This window comes from Lissotriton vulgaris, chromosome 2_1 (assembly GCF_964263255.1).
Source record: "Lissotriton vulgaris chromosome 2_1, aLisVul1.2, whole genome shotgun sequence".
Lineage (NCBI taxonomy): Eukaryota > Metazoa > Chordata > Amphibia > Caudata > Salamandridae > Lissotriton > Lissotriton vulgaris.
In genome coordinates, this window is record NC_141687.1 from 813,333,621 (window position 1) to 813,359,321 (window position 25,701).

The 25,701-nt window shown below is 42.9% G+C and overlaps 1 protein-coding gene across 1 annotated transcript in view; it reads left to right on the forward strand.

The window, feature by feature from the left end:
- The window catches only part of OSBPL6 (oxysterol binding protein like 6), a 699,671-nt gene that overhangs the window by 389,913 nt on the left and 284,057 nt on the right, over positions 1-25,701 (forward strand). Inside the window, exons 9-10 of the mRNA XM_086956201.1 lie at positions 7,006-7,098; positions 9,177-9,342. Coding sequence (XP_086812327.1) covers positions 7,006-7,098; positions 9,177-9,342 — 259 coding nt within the window. The remainder of the gene's footprint in view (positions 1-7,005; positions 7,099-9,176; positions 9,343-25,701) is intronic.

Below are 25,701 nucleotides of genomic sequence, written 5' to 3' on the forward strand. Positions count from 1 at the left end.
CCTTTAGGATAATTCTTCTCATCATAGTCCCAACTTGTGAAACCCTCCTGCCTCCAGACAAAACCCACTATACTAAGCCTTCTACTATTAATTTTATTTTTATTGTGCTAAAAGGCATAAAATCCATTCTCTCAAATCACATTTCCTGTTATGCCCAAGGTAATATAGTAGTGTTCCAAGAAGTGGAGGGAGGGATCTTACTGTGACGAGAAGGACTATCCTAAAGGTAATGAAGATTACCCGTAAGTAATTGGTTCATTACCCATACATTAGTTCTCCTTGTCATATTCCTAACTTGTGAGGCTGTATCCAAGCATTTAAGAATGAAACAGGGTCATTTGTATGCTGCTTATCATGACTATATTTACAAGAATTACGTCACGTCATTAGTACAGATACACAATTTATAAGAGGGAAGAAAAGTGTTAGAATTTGCCCATGTGGCCACCCTATATATTTCCTGGAGCAAATCCCCCCACTGCAGCAAAGAAAGCTACTACTGCTCTAGTATACTTTGCAATAATATTTCTGGATAATTCGAGATCCACAGAGGTATGAACCTGGGAGATTGCTTGTTTCCCCCATCTACTAATCTACTAATCGTTGTACCTGAGGCTTTTTTCCCCCCTGCATGTTGTACCATGGGAGATGAGACATTCTGGAAGGTTTTGTTTTCTCTGCATATATCAAAAAGGCTCTCGTTAAGTCAAGGGTTTAATGGAACATTATCTGAGGCCTGAAAGGCAGGTTGAACAACTTCCTGAGGGTAGTGAAATTGAGACTGTACTTTAGGCCTAAAGGTTGGATCCTCTCTCACAACCACTTTGGGTCCGATTCCGATCAGGGTCGGAAAGCTCTCTGACCGAGCCAGATCCGGAGTGTTTTCCTACCGAGCCAGAGTCCTGCAGTCCGTCCAAGCGAGTACGATGCGGCCGTATGCTGCCGGACTCGGTTCGGTCGGACTCCTATAGAAGTCAATGGGAGCCGGTCGTACGATGGGCTCCAATTGACTGAATGGGTATGTCTCGTACAAGGGCGCCCCCTTCAGTGGGTACGCGTCGGTGCCAACCGCACCATACATGCCTGTGTTGGGGAGACACTTGGGTCTCCCCCTATGCCCGAGTCGTAAGGCTATGTGTGACAGGGGGTCCCCCAAAGGCAACGACACGGACATTTTGCGAGCCGGAAACTTCGTCTCTCACCTGCTGTCCGACGAGTGCATCGTACTGGCTTGGTCATAATTTGCATCCATTGCACGGCACGGTCAGCTTAAGGACGAGTGGTACAGAGTGGTTCAGGCCCGGAAACGACTCGGTCAGTGAATTTCACATTGCTCGCATCGTAACAGGTGTACGAGTCTGGCGGAAAAAACGCGTACGGCTCGAACTTTTTCCGACCGGATCGTGATCGGTGCCCTTCCGACCCAGATCGGAATCGGACCTTTTGTCGTGAAAAAAGTTCAAGTACTGGTAAGAAATTAATAAAGAAGTTAGCTTTCCTAATCTTCTTCTTGAGGTTATGGCTAATAGGAAAACAACCTTTGATGAGACCCATTATATGTTGACGTGAGCCAAAGGGTCACATTGATCTTTTTGTAAGCCCTTCAAAACAGCAGATGAATCCCAGGAAGGAACTGGTGATAAAAGGAGAGTTTTTTTAATCTAAGAAACTTACAAGAGGGTTTTTTTTTTGCTAAAGACAGTTTTATGGCTCAGTGTCCTTCTGGATTCCTTACAATATCTATAGTTGCCCACTGTTAGTAAAGCGTTGAAATATCTAAACCTTTTTAGAAAATCTGTCTCTTAAAAAGTCTAGAATCTTGAAGGGATCAACATACACCATATTGTAGTCCAGTGTTTAGAATATGCTTGAAGAGTAGACTCTTTATTTAACTACTTAAATGTCACGTGCAATCCCTCTGGAACATCCCAACTGTTGCAACCCTCTCAACTTCCAGGCTGTCAGTTTCAACTGACGTTTTTGTCTGGGTGCTAGAGATGGAAACTGAAGAGGGCCTGGACTTATCGGGAGAGTTACATGTAACTCTGTTGCAAGATGGGTTAGCAATGGAAAATTAAGGCCTCCTTGGCGAAAAAGGTGCAGTGAGAATTACTGGTACTTCCTCCCTCCGAATCCTCTGAAGCATCTTCGGGAGGAGGAAAATCGGATGGAAGGCAGGCAGAAGTTACCAAAGCCATAGCACTAGTAATGCATCCACACCCCAAGCTTCCAGACATACCATCTCCATACAAAAACCAGAGAGTAGGGCATTTTTTGGTGATGCAAAAAGATTGAGAGTGGGATGGCCAAAATTATTTGTGACTATTTGGACACCTGCACACTCAGGCAAAGATGAAATATTGGTGATTGACTTAAACCCACCCTCTCCCCAGAATGTAAATGGCTTGCATCAACAACAGGTTGTACTCTGCTGAAGAGAATATTTTGTCTGCTAGTGTGTCCCAGGGACTGAGACCTTTTTCGCCTTTGCCTGCTTATATATGATTTCTCAACCAGATTGTCTGTCTTTACCAACACGGTTTTGTTGATCACAGAGTTTGGGCTTTCGATTGCTACCAACTCCCACCAATTTCAAGAGTTCAAGGACTTCTGATAATACCAATTTCCCCGAGTTTCCCTTACACCGAAGGCTGTCCCCCAGCTCCACTGACTTCCATTGATTATCAAAAACTGCGGAACAGACTCTACTATCTAAACTCCTTTCTTAAGATTCAGAGGACAAAACTACCATTGAAGGTCTTGGATTATTTTTCGGGATAGCATAATTTAAATATTGTAGTTTAGCGATGCAGGGAACCAATGCGCTATAATATATCTGCGAACGGCTTCAAATGAAGTCTGGCATAAGAAAGTGTTCCTGTACAAGCCTACATCAGTCCCTGAATTCTTAACCACTGAGGATCAGAAGCCAAATAAGCGTGAGCAAGGTCTTGAAGGTGAGCTTTCTCTCTTCTGGCAGAAACACCATCACTTTCTCTGTGTCGAAGAGGGTGCAGAGGATTTTCTTTTGATGTGTTGGAGTCAGTTGTAATTTGTCTTCCTCGAGAAAACTCCCAGAGAGTTGTGAACCTTACATATGAAGAACGCAGCTTCTCCTGCATTAGAAAGAGAAGATGCTACAATTAGCCAGTCATCTAGATAGGGAAAAAGATGCACACCAAGCATATGTAAACAAGCAACCATTGGTGAAAGTACCCTTGTAAAAACTCTTGGTGAGGAAGAGAGACTGAACAGATGAACCTTCATTTGGACATGCTGGTTCCTAAACGCAAACCGAAGAAGCCCCTGGCAATCCTTGTAAATTGGGATGTGAAAATAATTGTCTTTAAGTCCACCGTCATCAGAAAGGCCCCCTGAGAAACTTGGGGAATCACTCTCTGCAGAAATACCATTTTGAACGTCACGTATTTCACAAACGTGTTGAGGTTTTTCAGATCCAACACAGGCCAATATCTCCTGCCCAGCCTTTGCACAGTAATAGTTAAGAATAAAAATATTTTTCTCTTTCGATCTATGGTAATGATATGATCACTCCTTTCTGTACAGGAATTTGAAATCCCTGGTGTATTGCTTACTTCTTTATTTTTTCGGCATCGGAAATGTATAAAGGGCAGTTCGGTAGGGAGAGTCTGAAATCCTGTTTGATAGCCTGATCTATCAACAGGACCCATTTGTCTGCTATGACTCTTTGCCACTGGCCCAAAAAGAGGCTTAATATTCCTCCCACCATAGGTTAGCAACTGACATTGTTTTTGTTGTTGCTGCGGAGAATGAGAGACTTTTGAGCATGATTAAGCTTCCACATTTTCAACCAAAGCAGATGTCTAGCAATAATTGCAGCCCTTGCCAAGGTGGCCGATGACCAGAGGATACCAAAACACAGGACAGAAAGACCTAATAGTAACATATTTGTAAACATTTCCGTAGGATCCTCCTGATCTTGAAGACAATCAAAAAGAAGTTGTAAATCTTTAAGGAGGGTCTGAGAAAATACGCTGTATATGTTGCTATAAGCAGAGCGAAATTGAAGGCTGCATATGTCCTTTTCAGAGAACCCTATTCCTTTTTATCTGTAGGGTCAGGTAAAGATGCCAAAGAAGTATCCTTAGTCATACTGACCAGCAAAGCGTTGATCTTAGGTACTTGTGGGAACCTGTCTTCATAGAATTTCGAAGAGTACCTTTTAAAAAGTAAACAAGGAAAATAAATAGGTCTAATTTCTTCCATTCTGTATTTATCTTAGCCTCAATAACCTTATGCATCGGAAGGTCATCTGCAACAGATTTCTTGTATTGAGAGAAGAATTCATCCTCTGGAGTCTGTCTGAAATCCTAATTTCTCTCTAAAGTGTTTCAGTACTTGTACATAGTTGCCTTTCGTACTTATGTCAGACTCCTGTTCATCATGAGAAAGAACTCTTTGCTTTTTTGCTGATGGTTGAAATAGAGCTGTGTTCACTGATTCATCTATCATTAATTAGAGGTCTGGCCAAGACACTGTCAGAACCTTTAGCTAAATTAGCTGCTGCCAAAGTGCTTGGTAAAGGCTCCATGATCTGTGAGTCATGCTAGATGCAGCGACTTCTGCTTATGTAGGTTGCCCAGTGACTGAAATATCGTCTCACAAGATGATATTCAGCCGAAAAGGCGACCCAGTGCGTACCCATCTGAACACGCGTGTGCTCTCGTGAGTGCTGCGCAGGCAGCGAGGAAACAGCTAAATTACTCTCTCTCTGCTTAACTCTACCTGCGTTTCTGCTTCCCACCCCAGCTAAGGAACCTGAGCGGGAGGTGCACTAAGAGATACAAGTGTAGGAACTAGTTGCGATCACTACAGCAAATCAAGGTGAATATAACTTACGTTAACCTTCCAGTCAACTAGACAAGAATGCTGCAAAGCTGGTTCTTGGACAGAAACACAGAGTGTGATTTGAGAGACGAGATTGTATCGTATTACACTCTCTTTTTTTTAAAGGAAATAGTAGAAACCTTAGTGAAGCCGTTTCCATCTGAAGGCAAGACAGTTTCACAAGTTAGGGCTATGATGAGGCAGACAGAGTTTGGGGCAATGATGTATCCTTTCAAGATGTTCAGTCCTGTGGCTCTGGGCCTCCGGTTCCTGAAAAGGAATGGATTAGGGGTGCAATTTAGAGTTCGGCAAATGTGTACTTTGTCACAAACGTAACGGATATCCTGTCTACCTCATTACAATTGACAAAGGATATATTGCACTTGTAACATGTCAGGTGGGATATTCGTCATATTTTTGATGGAGTAACCCGTCTGCCATACCACATCAGGTCCTAAGTATGAAAGAGCACAGCTATGTACTGACAGGTCCATAAAAGATTTTACCTTTAGTCAAATGATTCTCTGTTCCTCCCGGTGGAGAGGTGTCCTCAAATCACTTTATTATGTGAAGAGATCATTTCGTGAAGAGGACCAACATTGCAAGTAAGAATCTTGTTCTTTGCTTTTCCATATTTTGGTTTTTATATGTTGCTGATTTTATTCCAGAATATAATGGTCTCTAGCATGTTAACTTTCCTTTTAATGTCTTGCTTGACAGTGCAGCTGTTTCGAGACAGTTATGTGATAATCTCCAGTAGAAAGTGGCTTTAGCTCCACCCACATTTGTGAGTCAGGAGTACATGCTTTGATTGGGCAGAGTTGGTGTGCTTCCACAAAAAAAGTTTTTGCTGTCCACACAACATTCAGGCGAAAGCACATGGCATTGTAAATCTAATAAAGTGTCTTAGATAACAAGATTTGTGTGGTATTTTTCTCTGGCAGCAGCCCAGGTGGGAGGAAGGGAGTCATTAACCTACGTGGATTTTTAGGTCTGGCATGCCAGTGGAGCTGCCACCTGCCCTTTTAACCTACACCAATTTATTCTGCAGTTCTTTGCTTCCACACAAATGCATTTCTATTCCTGTGCTATCTACTTGTAATGCTCCACATTACCATACAACATTCCTTTAAAACCAGACCAATTAGTGTTGATACAAGGTGCTTGTTGGCACCTTGTATCGATAAAGCCAACCATAATTACAACTTAGAACTCAGACGCACAGATTTTTCCATGCACATATGTGGTCTTTCAAAGCCCAGTATGACTGTTTCCCCTCACAAACAGGGTTCTTGGTACATTAAGGAATAGGCATACAGTTCTTAAGAATTGGAAAACAACATGCCCTTCTGAAATGTTGAGCACTTCCCTGCACCTAGTGTGTGCAAAATTGCAGAAATTCCCTTTGTGCAAAATGTTCTGGTGAAAAGTTATACAAAAGTTATTGTGCAATATACATTTTGGCATATGTAGCCCTAAAAAGATCTGTATGGAAATAAATTATACAAATTTTTGATCAAATCTGCCGACAAATTCGTTTGGTAGGCGTTTATCATACAAATAGGGTTGTACAGGACAAAAATGTAACTGAATAAAAACTAGTATAACTTAAATTGTGTACATTCATTCAAATGTGACACAAAATAATGTCCATCTCGTAGAGTACTCTTTTCCATCAGGTGTACTGACTCAGTGAGCTGAAACACACCAACACGAACTCTGCTGCTCCTTTTGTGCATGCGCAGAAGCATGGTCCTTTTAAGTGTGCTTGACTAACTGGATAAACATTGAAGGCCGACTACCATAAGTAAAGTTAAAAAACAACAACGACTCTCATTTATCTGACAATAACAAGGCGTTTTCTTTGTAGAACATGTGTGATTATTTAAATGCTCAGAAGGCATTGTTTTGGGAACTCTAGTGTGCTTCTCATCGGATATACTTGTCTCAGTGCACATTGTCTTTTAATTGTTTTCTTCATTTTTTGTTGTTAGTTTGCAGCAGAATCCTGCTTCTCCCTGTGGCTGTCATAGTGCTATTAAACGTTGACTCACCCGCATGTACTGTCTGTCTCTGTGCCTGCCTGTCTTCAAACTTACTAGCGCTTTATTGCTTTTAACTATTTGTGTAATGTAGGCTAACTGTGTAGATATTTCAAAGAAAGACAAGCGAGCCTCGAGGCGGTGGAGGACAAAAAGTGTCAGCAAAGACGCAAAAATACAGCTTCAGGTACAGAGCTATTTTATCCTAATCCTTTCGTAGGATAATTTTTTCAGAGATCGATGTGTGTTATAAACAGTCTAAGAATAAAATGTGTTGTGACTGTCTTGTATCTGATAACTCACGTTTAAAATTGACAGTGGTGGTCAAATTGAAGCTACAGAACGATCTAGTAAGTTCTGTTGTCCTGCCTGACTTGTCAGAAGATAGTTATCTGAAAAGAAGAAAAGTAAAATATGTTTATTATTCACCAAACTTCCAATATCCTCCGAAGACTTTAAAAGGTGTACGCTATTTGGAAGAAATGTTGCTTTGCAGGTTGTCACACATGCTCACTTTACTGATAGTTTATAGTTTAAGAAATAGAAAAATAAGATGATAGTACATTCTTGAGCGAGAATTCTTACTTTCTCTCTGTGTCAAGTATAGATAAAAAGGTATTTAGTTATTTTACATGGTGACTAGTGGTATTTTTACCTCTGTAGATTATTTCCTTTGAGAATGCCCATTCCTTGTTAGATTAAAAGGCTAAGACCAATATTGCTATAATTATTTGTATATGCTGACTGAGTCAGACAAATAAAGCTTGACTCTATTGACATGAATATGATTTCATAAAATTCTGGCTATTTGTACGATTTCAAAATCTATTTCGGTGGCACATGATGTGGTCTGATACTAGCTGGACGGTTAGGGCATCTGCATAGAAGGGGAAGTAATACACCCACCGAGAGCTAGTGATAATGAAAAAAAAAGTCTTTATGGAGGGTGGGGATACCTCAAATTTGCTTAGATATGCAATAATCGTCTATTGACCCTGTTATAGGTGTGTGTATATTTCAGATTTGTGTACACTCTAGTCCCTTCTCTACTTGAAATAGTTGTGTGTTTATTAGGAAACATTTATGTCTGTTAATCTCCTGTTTTTGTAATGTGTTGTCCAGGGATTTCACTGCGAAACTGTGCCTTACCTATGCAATGTATGTATCTCAAATCATTCCACTTAAGATGTGTTTCTCACAATTCCTATGCTGCGTGTATTCTTCTAGTCCTTAATACATAAAGGTCGATAATAATGTATGGTCTAAAAACAAAGAAACAGGTATTATTAATAGGGAAGTAGCTGCGTTATTAAGTACACAGTGGTACGTACTTCACCAGTCTTCGCATCATAATGACAGTTTGTTAGGTCGCAGCCTACCAGAGAGCAAAGTTGTCTGGTTTGCTATAGACACCTTTGGGACTCTCAGAAAGCTGACCTAGGAATGCATTCGGCCTGTTGCTTACCATTGGCTTTGTGGTTTGTAACTCACATTTTCTGGCAATCTGTTTGCTGGCTTTATTTGCTTTAGGCTGCCAAGCTTGACTTTGTCCCACCAGTAACCTAAACTTGGTTAACTGTATTCTTCCATGAACTTGCTTACTGTAAACAGGCCTTTAAACTTCGTTCTCATCTTTTCACATTTCCTGTGCATTCAAAGACAGAGTCTCTCTTTCGAGGGAGCTTGGTGTTTGCTTTTCTTTCTCTGACTGCAAAGTGAGAGAATTTATGTAACAATCCTACTGAGTACAGTCAAAGGTATGCAGTTCCTTAGAAGGGAAGGAGGGGAAAGTTCTGAAGCACTTGAGGTCTCAGATCAGGGGATCTGATCCATCAGGAGCAAGAACCCTCACACAACCCAAGGAGTGTCATGCTTCATCATCAGGCAGCTTTTCTTTGGGCCAGCACTGCAATGCCCAACGGGCCCCAAAGGAGGGCTCTTTGGCAGAGTGATAAAGTGAGTAGGCTGCTTTGAAGTAAGTTTACAATTAGCAAAAGTCGATCCAAAGGTAAATTTAATGCAATCAGGCAATCGTCCCCACCCCACTCCAGCCTACCCCACTATAGACACACTCAGCTATTGAGTTGTTTTCAACATGACCCTCAGGTTGCTTTTATTGATTTGGGAATTTAACAGTGTTCTTGTGTAAGGTGTAACATCTGATGTTTGTTTGATTCTTAGAATATTTTGGGATACCATCTTGTTGTTTTAACTAAGCTTCCATTTCAGTGCGTTTTAAAGTTGGTTGCCATTTATCCCATGTAGGTGCCTATCAGTGCATCAGTGTGCCCACTCCGGCTGCATTCCTCCAATCCCAACCTTACTGAGGACATTGAATTTCAGCCTCCCCCGCCCTCCTTTGTGGATAACCTGGAATATGCTGCAGATTACACTAAGCTGCAAGAAGAGTTTTGCCTTACTGCTCAAAAAGGTAAACTGATATGCAAATAGTGCATTTTTTTTATTTAACTTGTGATCGAGTGAATGGGAGGAAAGTCGCTTTCCATGCGAATGTAGAAATGAGCTTTGCAAAAGCATGTACCATAACATAAGGCTTGATAAACAAGCAGTGATTTCCAAATGTTTTATTTCAACAACATTATAAAGAATATTGGTTGCTAGCAATGGATACTACTTAACCCTTTCGATGCTGATGACGAGCTCAGCTCGTCATCACCCACGGGTGTCGTGTGCTGATGACGAGCTGAGCTCGTCATGGTGCCACTAAAATGGCATTTTCCAGCACAGGGGGGGGAAAACGCCCAGCAGCCATGTGGTTAAAACATTTGAGTTCAGAGGTTTGTCGAAAGCCAGGCTAAACTGCATTTTAAAAGCAGTTCTGGATAAGGTTTTATTCCAAGCTTCTTATGCACTGAGCAAGTTTATCTCTTTTCAGAAGGATTTGGGGGTGCTCTTCAAGAAACAATGAAAAAATACTGCCACCAAACGATTTGTTTACAGCGCAATTTTCAAACTGGATTAGCTGAAAGCCGTACTTTTTCTAAGGTAGAAGAGAAACACATGAAATGTTCCAAAATATAAGTGTCAGAAGTGTTCTATCTTTATAAGAATAAATCATGACTGTACCTTTTTAGAAATGCTGTTACTGGGCCTCGGGGCTGCAGTTATTGCTAATGGGCAAAGCCCATTAAGCTTGAAAGCAGCCTCCTAACTCCTGCCTACCCGGAACTGCATTACACAAACTGCACGTGGGTGCAACCAGTGTTCATGCCTACTTTCAGCACTCCCAGCACATTTTAGTATTATAGACGGGGTAGTAGGTACTTATGGATGACCTTTCTGTAATATGGATCACACTGGTGTAAATTGTGTGCCAGTCTGTCTAATAGTGGCATTCCCGCATTTGTGTGGGTGTGACCCAAAATACTCGAAAGTATGTCTTTGCCCTACTACCCATGTTAGACTACAGGCATGGGCACAAAGGCAATGGAGCTTTGAGGAGTCAGTCGGATTCTGTACCACATATGAGTGCACTCACTTAACCCCTTCGCCGCGCTCCAAGTCCACCGCAGTGCGAGGGGGGGCGGGGTGTGGCCCTCTGGTACCCAGGACGGCTCCCGGCCGGCATGAGTCACAGTTGGCGTGTGCTCATGACGCCCGGTAGCCGTCCGAACTCCCCCCACTGATTAATTCTCCCACACAGACGGGGAATTAATCGCGCGTGGGTGGAGCGGCAACGTTCGGACTCCCCTGTCTTGAGCACACACCTACTGTGACTCATGACGGCCGGGAGCCGTCCTGAGCATGGAATGTGTTAATCTTTATAAAACACTGAGACAAGAAGACATATTCCACTTCTTTAACAAAGACATACATCGGCAATTAAAATGTTGTCATGTCTTCAAAGTAAATGCATCAAATAGCACACTCTGGCTCTTAATTCCAAGCTATGGTCCATGTTAAATCTTCAGTCTGTCAAAAGAATTATTTTTTAATAATCTCACGGAGGAAACCTCTGCCTATACCTCCTGCAAAGTGCCTGGATCTCCTCACAGGTGATTAGCAAATATACATAACATAACAAGAAGTTTGACTCGAACACAAACAGAGATTTTAGTTCCTAGCATGAATTATTTAGAAGAAGCCTGTTGGTGACCAATCATATGAACAAATGCTCCTAAAGGATCCCTGATTAAGCCCCATGTGGTGACGAAACACGTAGGCTGGGCTGACATCTGTTTTAAAAGAAGAATGAAGAACAAGGATTGACTATATTTTTTATAATTAACAACGTTTGAGTCTTCTTATTGGATTGCATATGATTGATAACATGATCTTAGTTTCCTGGCCTTTAGAATCTTGTCTATTTGAATATCTGAAAAGTGAATTAAGGACTGAATTGGATTCTGAGTGCTTGTCTTACTTGTGATTATTCTATATGTGATTAAGGTGGTTGGAGGGCAGTTCAACCCTGGGGTTGAAGCACCAAACTGAATATAATATCATACCATCCACATAACATACCTTGATGCCCCATCAATATAAATATATTGGGAATACAAATGGGGCAATGTGACCATGCATGAAGTGGCATGGCATGGCTTGATAAACAGCACATCCAGGCAAAGGCAAAGCATGATAAACACACGAAACCCAGTGATTCAAGGGGGATGACATAAAACACCCATTCCAGCTCTGTTTGTTGTCCTTGGCAAGACATTCAGTGGCAGTGTGCAACCATACAATTAAATCATTTAGCAATAACCCTCCAATGGAAGGAAACAAAAATAATGTGTATCTCAATCCTCCTGAAGTATTAGCAGTATGGATGGTGCTATCTAAATAAACACAGCAAAAGAGGGCCAAGGGAGATTTATAGACCAGCAGCTCCCCAAAATAACAATATAACACACAAATAAACACCTGGGTCTTTGACAAGAAAAAGAGGCAACAGGTCTGGAAAAATAGGGCAGCCCAAATGAAAAGGAGTATTCCTTTTAAGGATGGTTTCCCTCACCCACCAGAGGTGGCATGCTTCATCATTAGGAACCTCCTTGTACTGTTAAACCTAGTCATAGTATGGGCTACGGCCCCTCCACTCAGGAGGGATAGTTCAATGGATGTTTTCGTGAGATAAGTTGGATGCCCAACTATGAGCTATAGGCTGGTGAGGCAAACTGGCTACATGGTATGCATTCAGCTTTAGTTGGGCACCCCTGGCTAAGGATTAACAAGGGACACTGCAGGAGTGGATTAAACATGCTGGAGTGTGCCCGGCTATCTGTCATTTATGTGAGGGAGCCACACAGCACATACAGACGGCATTGGGAAAGGATGTGGTCCTGGCACCGTAATTGGGGCCACTCAACATATGGGCCGCAACAGACCTTACTGACATTGAACAACAATTAGCGACGCCTGGGTACACACTGGTCAAGCGGGAACTAGCGAGGGGATGGGGGAAAGCGACTTCACCCTCCACTTCCATATGGATGAAAGAATTGGGTAGATGTATGATGGCGGAGACGGAGGTCTTCATAGCCCAGGGCTGCACCAAAAATGGGACAGGAAATGGTCCAAATGGAATGTGTATCGTGGAGACATATGCGTATCCCTGATGGTGGAGTTAGAAATGCGCAGAAATAACAACAGAGATATGATCAATTGATGCATATGTTATACTGACCCCTGTATAATGTTTACTGATATGAGTAACTTGTTAATTAATCATTCGGTGCTGTATGTATAGTTGTCAATGAAATAAATAAAAAATTCAAAAGATGGTCAACATGTTTCTGCCAATGTTCCTTCAAACGAGGTGTGTGTGGCATCTGTCTGGACCTAAGGTAGAAGTGCTTCTGCTCGAAAAACCTGCTGTGATTAAGAAGTGAGATGAAGCTACAAAACTGCACAGTGGTCCACTGTTTAGTTCAGAGGAGATCCACTGTTTATCCACATCGCTGCTGCACATTTTCCCCTCCGGTGCTGAAGAATTCAGATTTACATCATTTCATGACGAGCTCAGCTCGTCATCAGCACAGCTCCACTGTGCCTCATGACGAGCTGAGCTCGTCATGAGCATGGAAAGGGTTAAAGACCCAAAAACACTGGGTGTGGTGCCTCAATTTGGGGGGCTTAGGGTACTCTCTATCTTATAGAGGGAGCCAAGAACGTCCGCTTCTAATGCCAGGTACGGTTTTGTATCTTCATCTCAATTTATAATCACCCTCAACGAACACATTGCAAACAAAACAAAGAGGATCTGGTACCAGCTGTCTTCTAAAAAAAAAAGTCAAACCATTTCTTCCAGAAAGTGATTTCAGTAGGGCTGTTCAAGCAAACCCCATACTCTTGCATCTGGGAAGTGATAGTGCCCTACTCCATGGCCTCCGATACTCGAAACTGGCACCCATTAGAGGCATCCTACACGCTAAGCATGTCTCATCCAGGGACAGCAGTGGTTCCTCCGTGAGAGCATCACCCTCCCCACACTACTGTGCAGAAAGTGTTGAATATAAAATGGTAATAAAAGGATTTTATTGACATTTTATTTTTTGCTCTCTGCCAGCAATCAGAGTGTGAGGGCAGGAAGGGGCCAGTGCGTCACTAATTGGCAGCCGTGAGGAGTGGCCAGATAAGTTTGCATTGTGCATGTTGGTTTGGCCAGCTACCATGCACAATTCAAACCTCTCTAACCTGGCTGTCTTGGACAGCTGGGTTGGAGAGCAGGCACAGAGCTACAGTGCCTTTTGGATCATTCAGCATGACAGCTTCAGCCATTCAAGACACTTCACTCATGCTGCTTAACTGCATGAGAACAGCGTCTTGATTGGATGTAGACTTTGCGCTCCGAGGACATGCTGCAGAACAACGAAGACTTGGTGCAAGGCAAGTGATTTTTGAATGTGTATATTTATATTAGTGTGTATATTATGTGCATATTGTATGTGTTTTGCGCCCCTGCAATGTGATATGCCACCAACCACCACTGTCCAGGGCCTGATTATATCACCCCCTCATCCGGATGGAAGTGCTTTGGCTCCCCTTGCTGGCCCACACCAATTTCAAAACCAGTGCTTAATTTACTTTTTTTTTTATTGTCCTTTTTTTAACATTTTATTTTTCAGAACCAGATAAAACAGGCACATACAAAAGAAAAAGTATTCAAAATACAATAATATTATACAATAAACAATGGTTTTCATGTTTGATTTGTTTTCATTCTCATATTGAGAGAGAAAGTGAAATAGAAAATGAAGAAAACAATAAAAAATAAAATAAAAAAATAAAATAAAAAATAAATAATAAAAAAAGGCATATAAAAAGAGATATTAGGGTAAGTCATTATCATACAATCATACTGTGCTAAGCCTCCTTTTCCAATTAGTGATGGGTTGCCAGATCGCCATACCACGCATAGCGGATCTTGGCCCTCTAGTGGCATAGATAGCACTTTCCTGATTGAAGACCCCGAGAAGGCGTGCTAACCACATTTGAAAACACGGTGGATCTGAGTCTTTCCACCGTGCTGCCAGTATTACCCTGAGGACTGCCGAGCTTATAAAAAGCATGTCCTCTTCTTTCCTGCTCAGGTTTAGTGTATTATCAGTACCTAGCAGATATAGAGTAGGGGAGTCGAGTATTTTATGGCCAAACACTTCCTCCCAGAATTCACAGATCATTTTTTTTAATAAGTGTTAGTTGGTCGCATTCGCAGAACATGTGAATAAGCGTTGCAGAGCCTTTAAGACATCTGGGGCAGTGATCGTTCTCTCTTTTACCCCAGGCATATAATTTGGCCGGAGTATAGTATAGATTATAGATAGTCTTATAGGTCTGGGCTATTAAACTGGCTGACATAAGTAGTCGTGATGATAGGTAGAGACTCATATCAATATCTACATTCGGATTATCAAGTCTGTCTGCCCACGCAATTTCTGTATGTTCTAGATCAGGGGTCTCCAACCTTTTGTGTAGTCCGAGCTACTTCTGGCCAGTTAAAATCGTCGTGAGCTACTGAACCCGAATCAACTCGCGCTTTACTATGTTTCATGCCAAAACGACAGGTTCCAAGCTTGGAGGCATCAGCTGTCTGAACCCAATACTAATAAATGAATATATTGCAGTTTTAAAATAAGTGATTTTTTTGGGGTATTGCAAGTAAACACATGTCAAAAGTTTACAGTAGCGCAGCCTGTCCTCACATCGTTCAGCATACATGCTGGAAAATCTATAACCTTGCTCGCTGACCTTTAACCTCCAAGAAGATAATCATGTATGCAACACCTTCCCCACTGAACCAGGTTTTCATATTGGCTTGTAAAGGGGATTAACAACTGGGAGACAGGCCATCTCTGAACAAGTACAGACTCTGAAAACTGTACCTTCCTGGACTGGAGAGACCCAGGAGATGAGCAATGGTACATCGAGCCTTCCACCTCTAGGAGTGCAGAGCTCTGATAATTGATATGGGGATGCACTATTCCATCACTGGAGACTTGTAGAGTCGGGGGATGAAGTCTCAGAGTGCTGAGCTTGAATCTCAGACGTTTCAGAAGACTGGCAATGTGATTCTGGGTCAGGCACTGGTAGGGCTGTACTGGGGTTTGTCACTTTTAGGGCACGCTGGGCTCGGGGGACTGGCACTGTGACACTGACTCTCACTTCCACTGATTTGGGAGCTCAGGTGGTTGGCACAGTGATGCAGAGAATGACAGCTCTAGTGCAAAGTGGGTTCAGTAACTAAACATGCTTGGAGCAAAGAGGAGGTCTACCACCAATATGTCAGCATCACCATGAAAATGGCAGGATTGCCCCAAAGGTGGAAAAGTTTGTATCATTTTCTCACCATGCACAAACATGCATTTTGGTCCGTTCTACAAAATTCTCCATCTCCTGTCCGTCCCATGATTACACCACACTTTCTTTTCCCTCTAACTCTCTCCCTCTCTCTTAGTCAATCTTTCTCTCTTCCTATCTGTAGCTGTCTTTCTTGCGGTTTGTCTCATTCCCCCTCTCTGTATGTCGGTCTCTTTTTCGCCCAATCTCTGCTCCTCTAGTCTTTGCTCTTGCCACATCTCTATCCTTTGTATTCTCCATTTTGCTTTCTCACTCACCCCTTTCTCTTCTAACTCCTCTCTTGTAACCTTTCTTTCTACCTTTCTCTATGCTGCCCCTTCTTTCTGTTTTTCTCTTTCTTCCTGTGCGTCTCTGGTTTGTTGCCTCTCAGAGTTTGTCTTTTCTCACTCTCCCTGAATATTGCCAGTCTCTCTTTCAGGCTCAATTTCTCTCTCAGCTCCTCTCTTTTTCTCCCATTTAGTCACTCTTGCCTCGCATAGCCTCTCTCACTTTCCCTTTCTATATCGCCATCTCTATGCTTTACCCTCTCCCTCACACCTTCTCACCCCCCACCTTTCTCTCTGCCCGTCTCCTTGTACCCTTATTTCTACATTTTCTATTCCCATACCAGGGAGTGAGAGCCTTCCAGTGCCCCATCCTTACGAGTCACCCATTCAAGCACTCCTCGCACTCAGCACAAGTGCTATGATTCCCTGTTAGTTGTTCTGCTCCTGGTCTCCTAGAACTTGCGCTGCTCCTTGTGATGCCCCACATCCTACACTGCTCCCCCTTGTGCTGAGCGTTTCCCACCAGAGTGGGTATTATGTCAGCCAGACCTTGCACCGTTCCTCTCGGACTCTTGGCTGCGGTCCCTGAATTCCCTTCCTCTCCCCATGCACTGGGCGCCGGCACCACCACCACCTCGTGTCTGCATGTCACGCAGTCAGGACACCTGGCTGTGCTGTCGAAAACAGACACTGGCTGCAAAGAGCTGCACAACGTAACAGAGCAGCGGCTTACTTTCACTGCCCATTTTTTATTCCGTTTTCTAGAAAAGCTCCCCCCGCCAACTGCACGAGGTTCTAATACAAAAGGAACGAAAAACGGCACAATCAGGGGGGGGAAGCTTACCTGCAGTCAAAGGCACGTCTCCTCTCCTGGCTGCTTCTGGCTGTCTCCTACTGCTCCGCGCTGGCACCCGTCGCACAATGGCAGACAGTGCGATGCCAGCGCGTTTTCAGTAGACAAGAGAAGCCAGAAGCTCCAGGAGAGAAGCGTCATTGCGTCATAACGTCATCCTGTTCTCCCGCCCCATCCACACATTATACCCAATCCGGGCGAAGGGCTAGAGCTAGACGAGCTACTCCCGGGGTCTCCACGAGCTACCGGTAGCTCGCGATCGACCGGTTGGAGACCCCGGTTCTAGATCATCTTGTATCTTATCCAGTAGCTGACCATAGATTGTACCTATTCTTGCTGTTCTTTTAGCGATAGTATCGATAATTTCAATTTTCTCTGAGTTAATAATAGGGTTCTTATGTTTGAGCATAGTATGAATCTGCAAATATTTAAAATAGTGCCCATTTGGAAGATTACATTTTTGTTGTAAATCAGTAAAAGTATAAGCCTCATTCGCACCAAAAAGGTCACCAACTGAGGTAATTCCTACAGAGTGCCATTTCTTTGCGATAGCATCGCTCCCTAGTTCGGGAAGAAGGTTAGAATGCCATAGGGGACAATACCTGTTAAGCTTTGGGATGTGCATATATTTCGTAATCCTTAACCAGATTGTCCAGGCATTCGTGATAACTTTGAATTTATTTTTCTTGTAGTAGCTTCTCTCTACTTGTCTTAGAAAAAGACCTTTAGCTTTTTCCCCTATGGATAGCTCGTATATAGATGGGATAGGTGCATCCTCCATAGTATCTGAGCTAGGATTCTCATAAAGTAGAGGAGCCATCTGTTGGAGAAATGAAGCCCAGATATATAGCAGAATGTTTGGAACAGCTAGTCCACCTTTGTTCTGTGGTAGTGACAAAAGCTTCAAGGATCTTCTGGTTTTGCCCTGTTGCCACATAAATTTGGACATAATAGAGTCTAGAATTTTGAGGACCTTTTCTTCGGGTATCAATGGAATAGCCCGGAAAAGATAAAGCACCCTTGGCAAGATATTCATTTTTAAAAAGTTTCCTCTACCAATTATTGACAACTGTAGACTATTAACCCGATCTAGGTCTTTCTTTACAGTGTTTAGTAATGGCTCATAATTGAGTTGAGAGATTCGTGTAACATCGGGGCTTATGCTAACACCTAGGTATGTAGCATTGTCAGTTTTCCTGTGATCATTACAAATAATGTTATCGGTACATAGGATGATTGTTTTTTCTTTATTCAGAGAATATCCAGAGTAGCGTCCATAGACTTGCGTTACTGCCTCCGATTCTGATATTGCCACTGAAGGATTAGGCGTTAGTACCGCAATATCATCTGCATTGGCCAATACTTTGATTTCAAATTTGTTAACAACTATAGGTGTGATTAGTGGGTTCTCTAAAAGTTTCAAAATCAAAGGGGTTTATATACAGGGCAAATAATATCGGAGAACATGGACAGCCTTGGCGTGTGCCTCTGGATACTCTAATTATACTTGATTCAGAGCCCATTATTTGTAATTTTGCTATTGGTTTAGAATACATAGCCATTATAGACTTGATAAATTTGGGGCCGAAATTATACTGCGTCAGGGCTGCCCATAAAAAGTTCCAGGACACCCGGTCAAAGGCTTTCTCGGCATCCAGAAGGATCATCGACATCTGGCCTCCTGTTGCGGACATTACATCAAAATGGGAGATTGCTCTTCGAGTATGGTCGGTCGTACCTTTGCCGGGAATAAACCTCTGCTGCCACGAGGAGACCAGATGTTCGACGACCCATCCGAGCCGGATGGCCATTATTTTAGCGTATAATTTGGAATCCGAATTGATTAGGGAAATTGGACGATATGATGATAATTGATCATGAGGTTTGCCCTTTTTTGGAAAGATAATTATATTTGTTTCTCTCCATGAGGTGGGTGGGATACCACTCCATTGGATCCCTAAAAGTAGATCATATATTAGCGGGCCCAGGGTATGACTGAGAATTTTATATAGTTCCAGAGGTATTTTATCGGGGCCTGCCGCCTTCCCAGAAGCCAGTGAAGACAAAGCAAGCTGGACTTCAATAAGGGTAATTTCTTTCTCAATCTCTTCTCTGGTATTATCATCTAAAGTCTTGTTTACTCCTGGTTGATCAAGAAGATCTTTCAAAAATAAGTCTGCGTCTGCCCTGCTGGTTTTGTTATCATCCTGGTAGAGGGTCTGATAGTATTGTTGAAATGCCCCGATTATTTCTGGTGTTTGTGTGAACATCTGCCCTTGAGATTGTATCTTTGTGATGGCATTATGGGACATTTGCTGGCGTGTATGTAGTGCGAGATGTTTGCCAACTTTCTCCCCATTCTCGTACACTTCTTTCCGGTGTGTTTTATATGTCTCAGCAGCTTTCTGAGTCAGGCCAGAGTTAAGCTCGGTTTTTAACACTAGCAGACGGTGCATAGCTAGTTTCCCGTTTTTACCTTGAGCTATTTGTGCCATGTGCTCTTCCTCTGCTCTGGTCAAATCAGCCAATTGTTGATGATATCCCATATTGTTTTGCTTCCGTATTCTAGCTTGATAGCTCATAGTTTCGCCTCTTAGAGCCGCTTTAAAGCTATCCCATACAACAACCCTGGAGGCACTATATCTGTTTATATCAAAAAACTCTTGGGCCCAGCTAGTAATGTGAGTAATATAATCTTTGTTGGCTAGCAGCTTCCTATCAAATGTCCAGATTCTACGTTCCCTTTTAATGGATCCAAGTTCAATAGTAAGAATTAGAGCATTATGGTCCGAGATAATTTTAGATTCCTTTAAAATTGTGGCATTGTCAGCCAAATCACTAGTAGCAAATAGATAGTCAATCCTGACATATTTGCTATGGGGGAAGGAATAATAAGTGTAGCCAGGGTCCGGGTAGTTTTTTAGGTCCCATACATCGCTTAACCCAAAGCTATCACAAAGTCTGCTAAGAGCTTTGAAGACTCGTGGCTTACGGCCAATATAGTGAGGATGTGTATGGCTACTGAATTGAGGGCCTAGTGATATGTTTAGATCGCCACATAATATAAGTGGGCCCTGTATAGGTGCTAGCTCAAGCTCAAGTGTCTCAAATATAGTCGGATCATCCTGATTAGATCCATAGATAGAGCAGATAGTGATACCAATGCCTAGTTTGATAATTACCCATCTGCCATGAGTGTCTACTATTTTATGAGTGGCCTGTCCCAGAAAAGGTTTAGCAAGCACTGCTACCCCCCTAATATTGGAGGTTTGTGTGGTACATGCTAATAAATTGTATCCTCTGATTTTAAGAAGGTGTCTTTTCAGCCAGGGCAGGTGTGTTTCTTGAAGGCAGATGTTATCTGCTGGGTTTTGGTAGATTAACTCTCCCAGCCGTTGGCGTTTATCACTATCTAAGAGTCCTGAAACATTCCAAGTTTGTATAGTTAACTTCCCCATGGTCCTATGTTTAGCAAGCCATAATCAGCCAGTGCCCTCAGTTCATATTGATAGTGTGTTTGATCTGACTTGATTTTGATTGCCCTATACCGTAAGAGTAATATTGATTGAAAATAAAAAGTAAGACTTGAATTGACTCTGGTTCTGTTTTTTAAGTTTCTTTTAACTGTTTCCCCCCTCCCCCACTTTTCTCCCCCCGCCTCCCCTCCCCTCCCCCTAACCCCCCCCCTCTCCCTGCGAGACGTCCTGGGTCATAGGGCGCCCAGGTGTGGCCGTCGGCAGGGACTGAACGTCCCAGCACGCATGCACCGTGGCCTGATCAAGAATATATACATTTTGGGTACATAGAATACATATAAGTTACTTCACTTTGTTGTTATCCTAACCGAAATTTTTACAGAATTGAGATGCTCTCCTTCTTTATCTTGGTCCTATATTTTTGTTTATTCTCGTTTATTTATTTATTTATTTATTTATTTATTTATTTATTTTCCCCTCCAATGAACTGCCGGTGTGTAATCCGCTGGTGCATATGTTCAATAAATTGTAATGCTGTGATGGTTAAGACTGTTACAGAATGCCTTTTGTTATTTTCCGGTGTTCTGCTTGCTTTTCTCAGTAATTTCTTTTAGATAGGCCTCAGCCTGGATCTCACTTGTGAAAGTTTTAATTGTTCCTTTATAGATGATTTTCAGACGCGCCGGGTTTTGTAGGTATACTGTTGCTCCAGTTTGTTCAAATGGGGCGAATAGTTGTCTCATTCGCCATCTGCGTTCTACTGTCGCGTGAGCGAAGTCGGGGCGCACAAAGAAAGTAAATCCCTTGAATTCTGTTTTATTTGACGGTCTGGCAATATCATAATTTTTTTCCCTTAAGATGAAATTTCCGAAGTTGACCAACATGGCCCTCGGGCACTGTGGAGTTTGATGGTTACGTTTGGGGAGTACCAAGGGAAAGCGATGTGCGCGTTGGATCTCTTTATTCAGGTTCCAAGTTTGGAGCTCGGGAAAAGATGTTTTCAGAAGGTCAGCCATGAAGCCCCTTGGATCATTTCCCTCTGTGCCCTCGGGAATTCCGAGAAAGCGCAGATTGTTTCTCCTGCCTCTTTTCTCAAGGTCTTCAACCTTTTGCATCGGGTCTTTAATAACACCTTCATGTTCTTTTTCCTGAGTTTGGAGTTTTGTGACATCGAGCTCGAGATTTTCAGTACGGGTTTCGACAGAGGCCATTCAGTTAGATATTTCGGAGCAAGTTTGGTCTACTTTTTGTACAGCATCTTGGAGTTTTTGTATAGCCGCATGATTCCTGTTGCTGTCCATTTTGACATCCTTATGGAAAAGTTTGATGGAATTAAGTACTTTGCTCAGAGATGGTTCACTTGTAATTTCATGTCTGTCACTGTACTTTCCATTTTGTGCTGACGCCATTTCCAATGGAGCCCGATTAGAACACATGTCTGATTCAGATTCTATGAGCTTTTTAAATAGTGAGTCGTTCTGGGTATGGTTAGGTCTTTCTTTAGCATGTTCCGTATTACTCCCAGGGTCAGTAGTTTCATCATATATAGTTTACGGTGTCTTCTATGTCTAGTTCTTTTTTTTCCAGCTTCTTTTTGGGAGTGGGATTTTGAACCCCTGCCCCTGATTTCCCTTCGCCTTTGGTATCAGAAACCTCCAGCATTGCTTCTACCAGTTTGAGGCTTGAGCTTCTTTCAGTTGGATTATCTTCCTCTCCTGCCTCGCTTGAATCAGTTGTCGCACTAGAAATAGATACTCCTGTCTCATAGATGTCCGAGTCAGAGTCCGCATCTATGGCGGATACTTTTGGCTCAGGGTATAGTTCGCCACCATAGCTAGATGTTTGTAACAGGGGCCTTGCGGAAGAGTGTTCAACTTTCAGGGGTTCAGTTGAAAGTATAGGCAAAGATTCAGTCGCATCACTTGTATTTGCAGATGAGATAGTGTTTTTACTCGTATTTGCGTTTGAGTTTGCTGTCAGTTTGTTCTGCCCTTCCTTGAATAATGGCGTAAAAATATTAGAGATCCTGGGCTGGGAGCCTACCTGCTGACCTGTGTTTTTGGCTGCTGCTTTCAGATTTTTTATATTTTGCAACCTCCTTGCCTTTTTGGCTATCAACTCCAGATTCTCATTGTCGTCGCTTTGTTCTTTTATTAGGATTACTCTGTCCTTTTCCTTTACTTTATCATTACCTTCATTTTTGTTCTTGTCTTTGTCGTTATCTTTATCAATGTTTTTTTCTGCTTTTTTATCAGAGGCCTTGTGTGTGTTTTTTTCCGTCGCTTTATTTTTGTTTTTGTCCTTATTTTTATTTTTCTCCACATTGCTACTACTAGCGTTGCTTTTCTCATCGGGGTTTTCTTTAGCCTTGGACCCTCTAGTTTCAGGTCGTCGTTGCCCATCTTTTGGTTTTTGGACATTGTTGGTGTTATGTGTCTCTAAAGCGGCTTTTCTGGGTTCTTCTGGCACTTCTGGCTCTTCTGGCTCTGCTGGATTACCTTGTTGAGTGTTTGATTCGATTAACTGTTCAGATATTTTTTCGGATATTTGCTCTGATGCCTGTCCCTCTACCCGAGCAAGATCTGCCATGTTGTATATCCTCTGTGCCCGAGTCAGGCTTTGGCCCGCAGCTTGCCCGCTCAGCTGTGCCTGAGTTCGTTTGTGTGTTCTTAGGGCAAGAGTTATAGTAGCTATAATGGTTATAGTGGGGAATTTAGAGAGTTTTGACCCCTTTGCTGCCACTACCTCAGAGGCCACTGAAACGACTAATGCCCTTCCCTTATGTTTTAGAAATAATTGTGGTTCTCGCGCAGACCTCACTTTTATGGTATTACTGTCACTTGTCATGCGGTGGAGGTAATACGGTGTGCATCTGCCTGGTTGGAGTTTGGCATAAGCGTTTGGCTGGCCCGTCTGTCTTTTAAACTTCACAGGCACCCGAGTGTCCGTTCTTTGAGCCCCACTGTCCCCCCACAGTTTATCAAAGTGAGCCTGCACTCTAGCTCAACAAGCCTTTAAAAAGCCACCCCACCGGTATCTCTGGTCTGGAATCTGGAGTTAGCTGCTTAGCTTCTTTATTCTTCGTTGTTGGGGGTTTGGTTACTTAGTTGGTTGTTTAGTCTACCAGCCTTGACTGTTTTTTAAGTTATTTTTAGGGTTATCTTTCTTGCCTCTTTGCCAAGTCTACTATGCCCTGAGCCGTACCAAGTTAGATAGTCAATAGATAGTCAATTAGCAGAGCAGCACTGTAGACCTTCAGAATAGCTCAGGAGCAGCGCAATGGTAGAGGCACATTGGCACATATACAGCACAAACACAGCACAATACGTGGCAGCAGATTAGCATTGATAGTATTTTGAAAAAAACTCATGCAGTGCAACTGGCCTTTACCTATACTTTAGCTATTTTCCCTCTCTGAACAGGCCTTGGTTCTATTTTGTTATTCAGCTTTGTATTGGTTTTGCTTTACTTTTGTTATTTTGTTCTTGCTCTTTATCTGTCAATCAGCCCAATCTGTGTGACCTGTGTGATCTCAGTTTTTTATCCTCCCCGGTTTTTCCCAGCTTGTTGCTTTTTCAGCTTTTTTAGGCCTCGGCTAATTGGCAGTGAAACTCAGATCAATTAACAATTAACAATTAAAGAAGCAGCTGCTGAGATCGTGGATGAGAGTTGAGATGCCACAAAAATGCCACTGAAATGCCACTGAAAGCGCCTGGATGCCTGCCAAAGCCACTGGGTTTTTCGAAATTGAATGATAAATTAAGCAAAAAAAAAGTCAGGGGCCCTTTAATCCTTAAAGCCCTTAAAGCACAGTGACTCAGACTCTGCAGATGACGTTGAAAATCTGCCTGGAACACACGAGTAGATGATCAGCTCCTCAATGCGTATGCAACGCAGGGAGCCACGGAGCTACAGATGCTTAGCCAGTAATTTAACGATTCAATAAGCGCCTGATTCCTTCACACAGCCCCCACGTTGCATGCCGTGCCCTTCCGACTTGCCGTGACCCTTCAGCCACACCACAGACCAAAAAAAGTACACGCGTGAAGCAGGTTGTTATGGCTGGATTTTCCGTTGAAATGGGATCAGCCCCCAGGGGCCCCTATGACCCAGCCAAAACGTACTCACCTTCCCTCCTTAGACAGTATTCACAATGGATAGATGTACGGATATATATATATATATATATATATAGGTCGTACCTAAGGATGGGGAATATACATAGATTTTCTACAATATCTTATTCACATCAGTTGGTCTCGCGGCCACCCTGACCCAGACCGGTCTACCCTAGGGCAGATCTGACACACAATCCGGTGCGTCTACACATGGGCCTGCAGAACCCAATGCTCCCTTTTCCAAACTGTTCGCAATCCTGCGAAACTACACGCCAGTGTCCTCCCTGGCGTTCTCACTTATTCAAGCCACAATCCTGTGGGTATAGGCGTTGGTCTCCCACCCAACGTTCTCACTAACGCCGCATATCAACGACGACCACATTCCTATGAACCATTATCAGGACAATATCTCAGTTACCTACTCGGGATAAAACTATAATAATGACTTTTGATACGGTTCCCAAATTATATGGTATACCTCCTATTCTTGGCATCAAAGGTCCACTCACTCCCTCTTTATTCGATCACTATTTACCTGATCGGGATTTCACATCCGCTCACATAAACAACGCTCGACTAGGAGATACATTTACCAAGATTGAACATGAATACAAGGCACACGATAATTCCATAAGAATTAGGATATTTATTAACAGTAAACATAAATCACATTACTATGCAACATAACGTCTGTAAAGAAAAGGTAAAGATTAGAGTGCACGTTCTATTAGAGCTGGTCAGACGTCACCTGATTAATATGAAGTCTGGGCTCGGCAGTCATCTAGGTTCCCTTCTCGTCTCTGTGTCCTGGCTCGCCTTGCAGTCACACCCCAGCCGTCACAAGTACACGTCTGCACCGCTAGGCTCAACCTCGTCTGCTTCCCTCCAGGGCACCGGAACCTTGCTGGTTATTAGCTACCGTCTCTCTCTCTCTCTCTGTATCAGTGCGCTCCGCGCTAATTCTCCTTCAGTCTTTCTCAGAGAGTTTCGGTCTTAAATCTTTCTAGGACTTCAAAGATGGCGACTGTCCGCCATGAGATAATTAATGGCAGAGATGCTAACGGCTAGATGCCGCCTACGAACTAACCCCAAAACTGACTAACACCTTCGCTAATATCAAAGCCCGTTCCTTCATGGAAAGCTACGGCCAGTAACCTGCCGCCCACCAAATTCTTGTACCTCCCCGTACCAAGGACACGTTCCCAGCCGGCCGGCCTGAAGTTGTGTCTTCGGTGTGGAGAAAAATACATTCCTTCG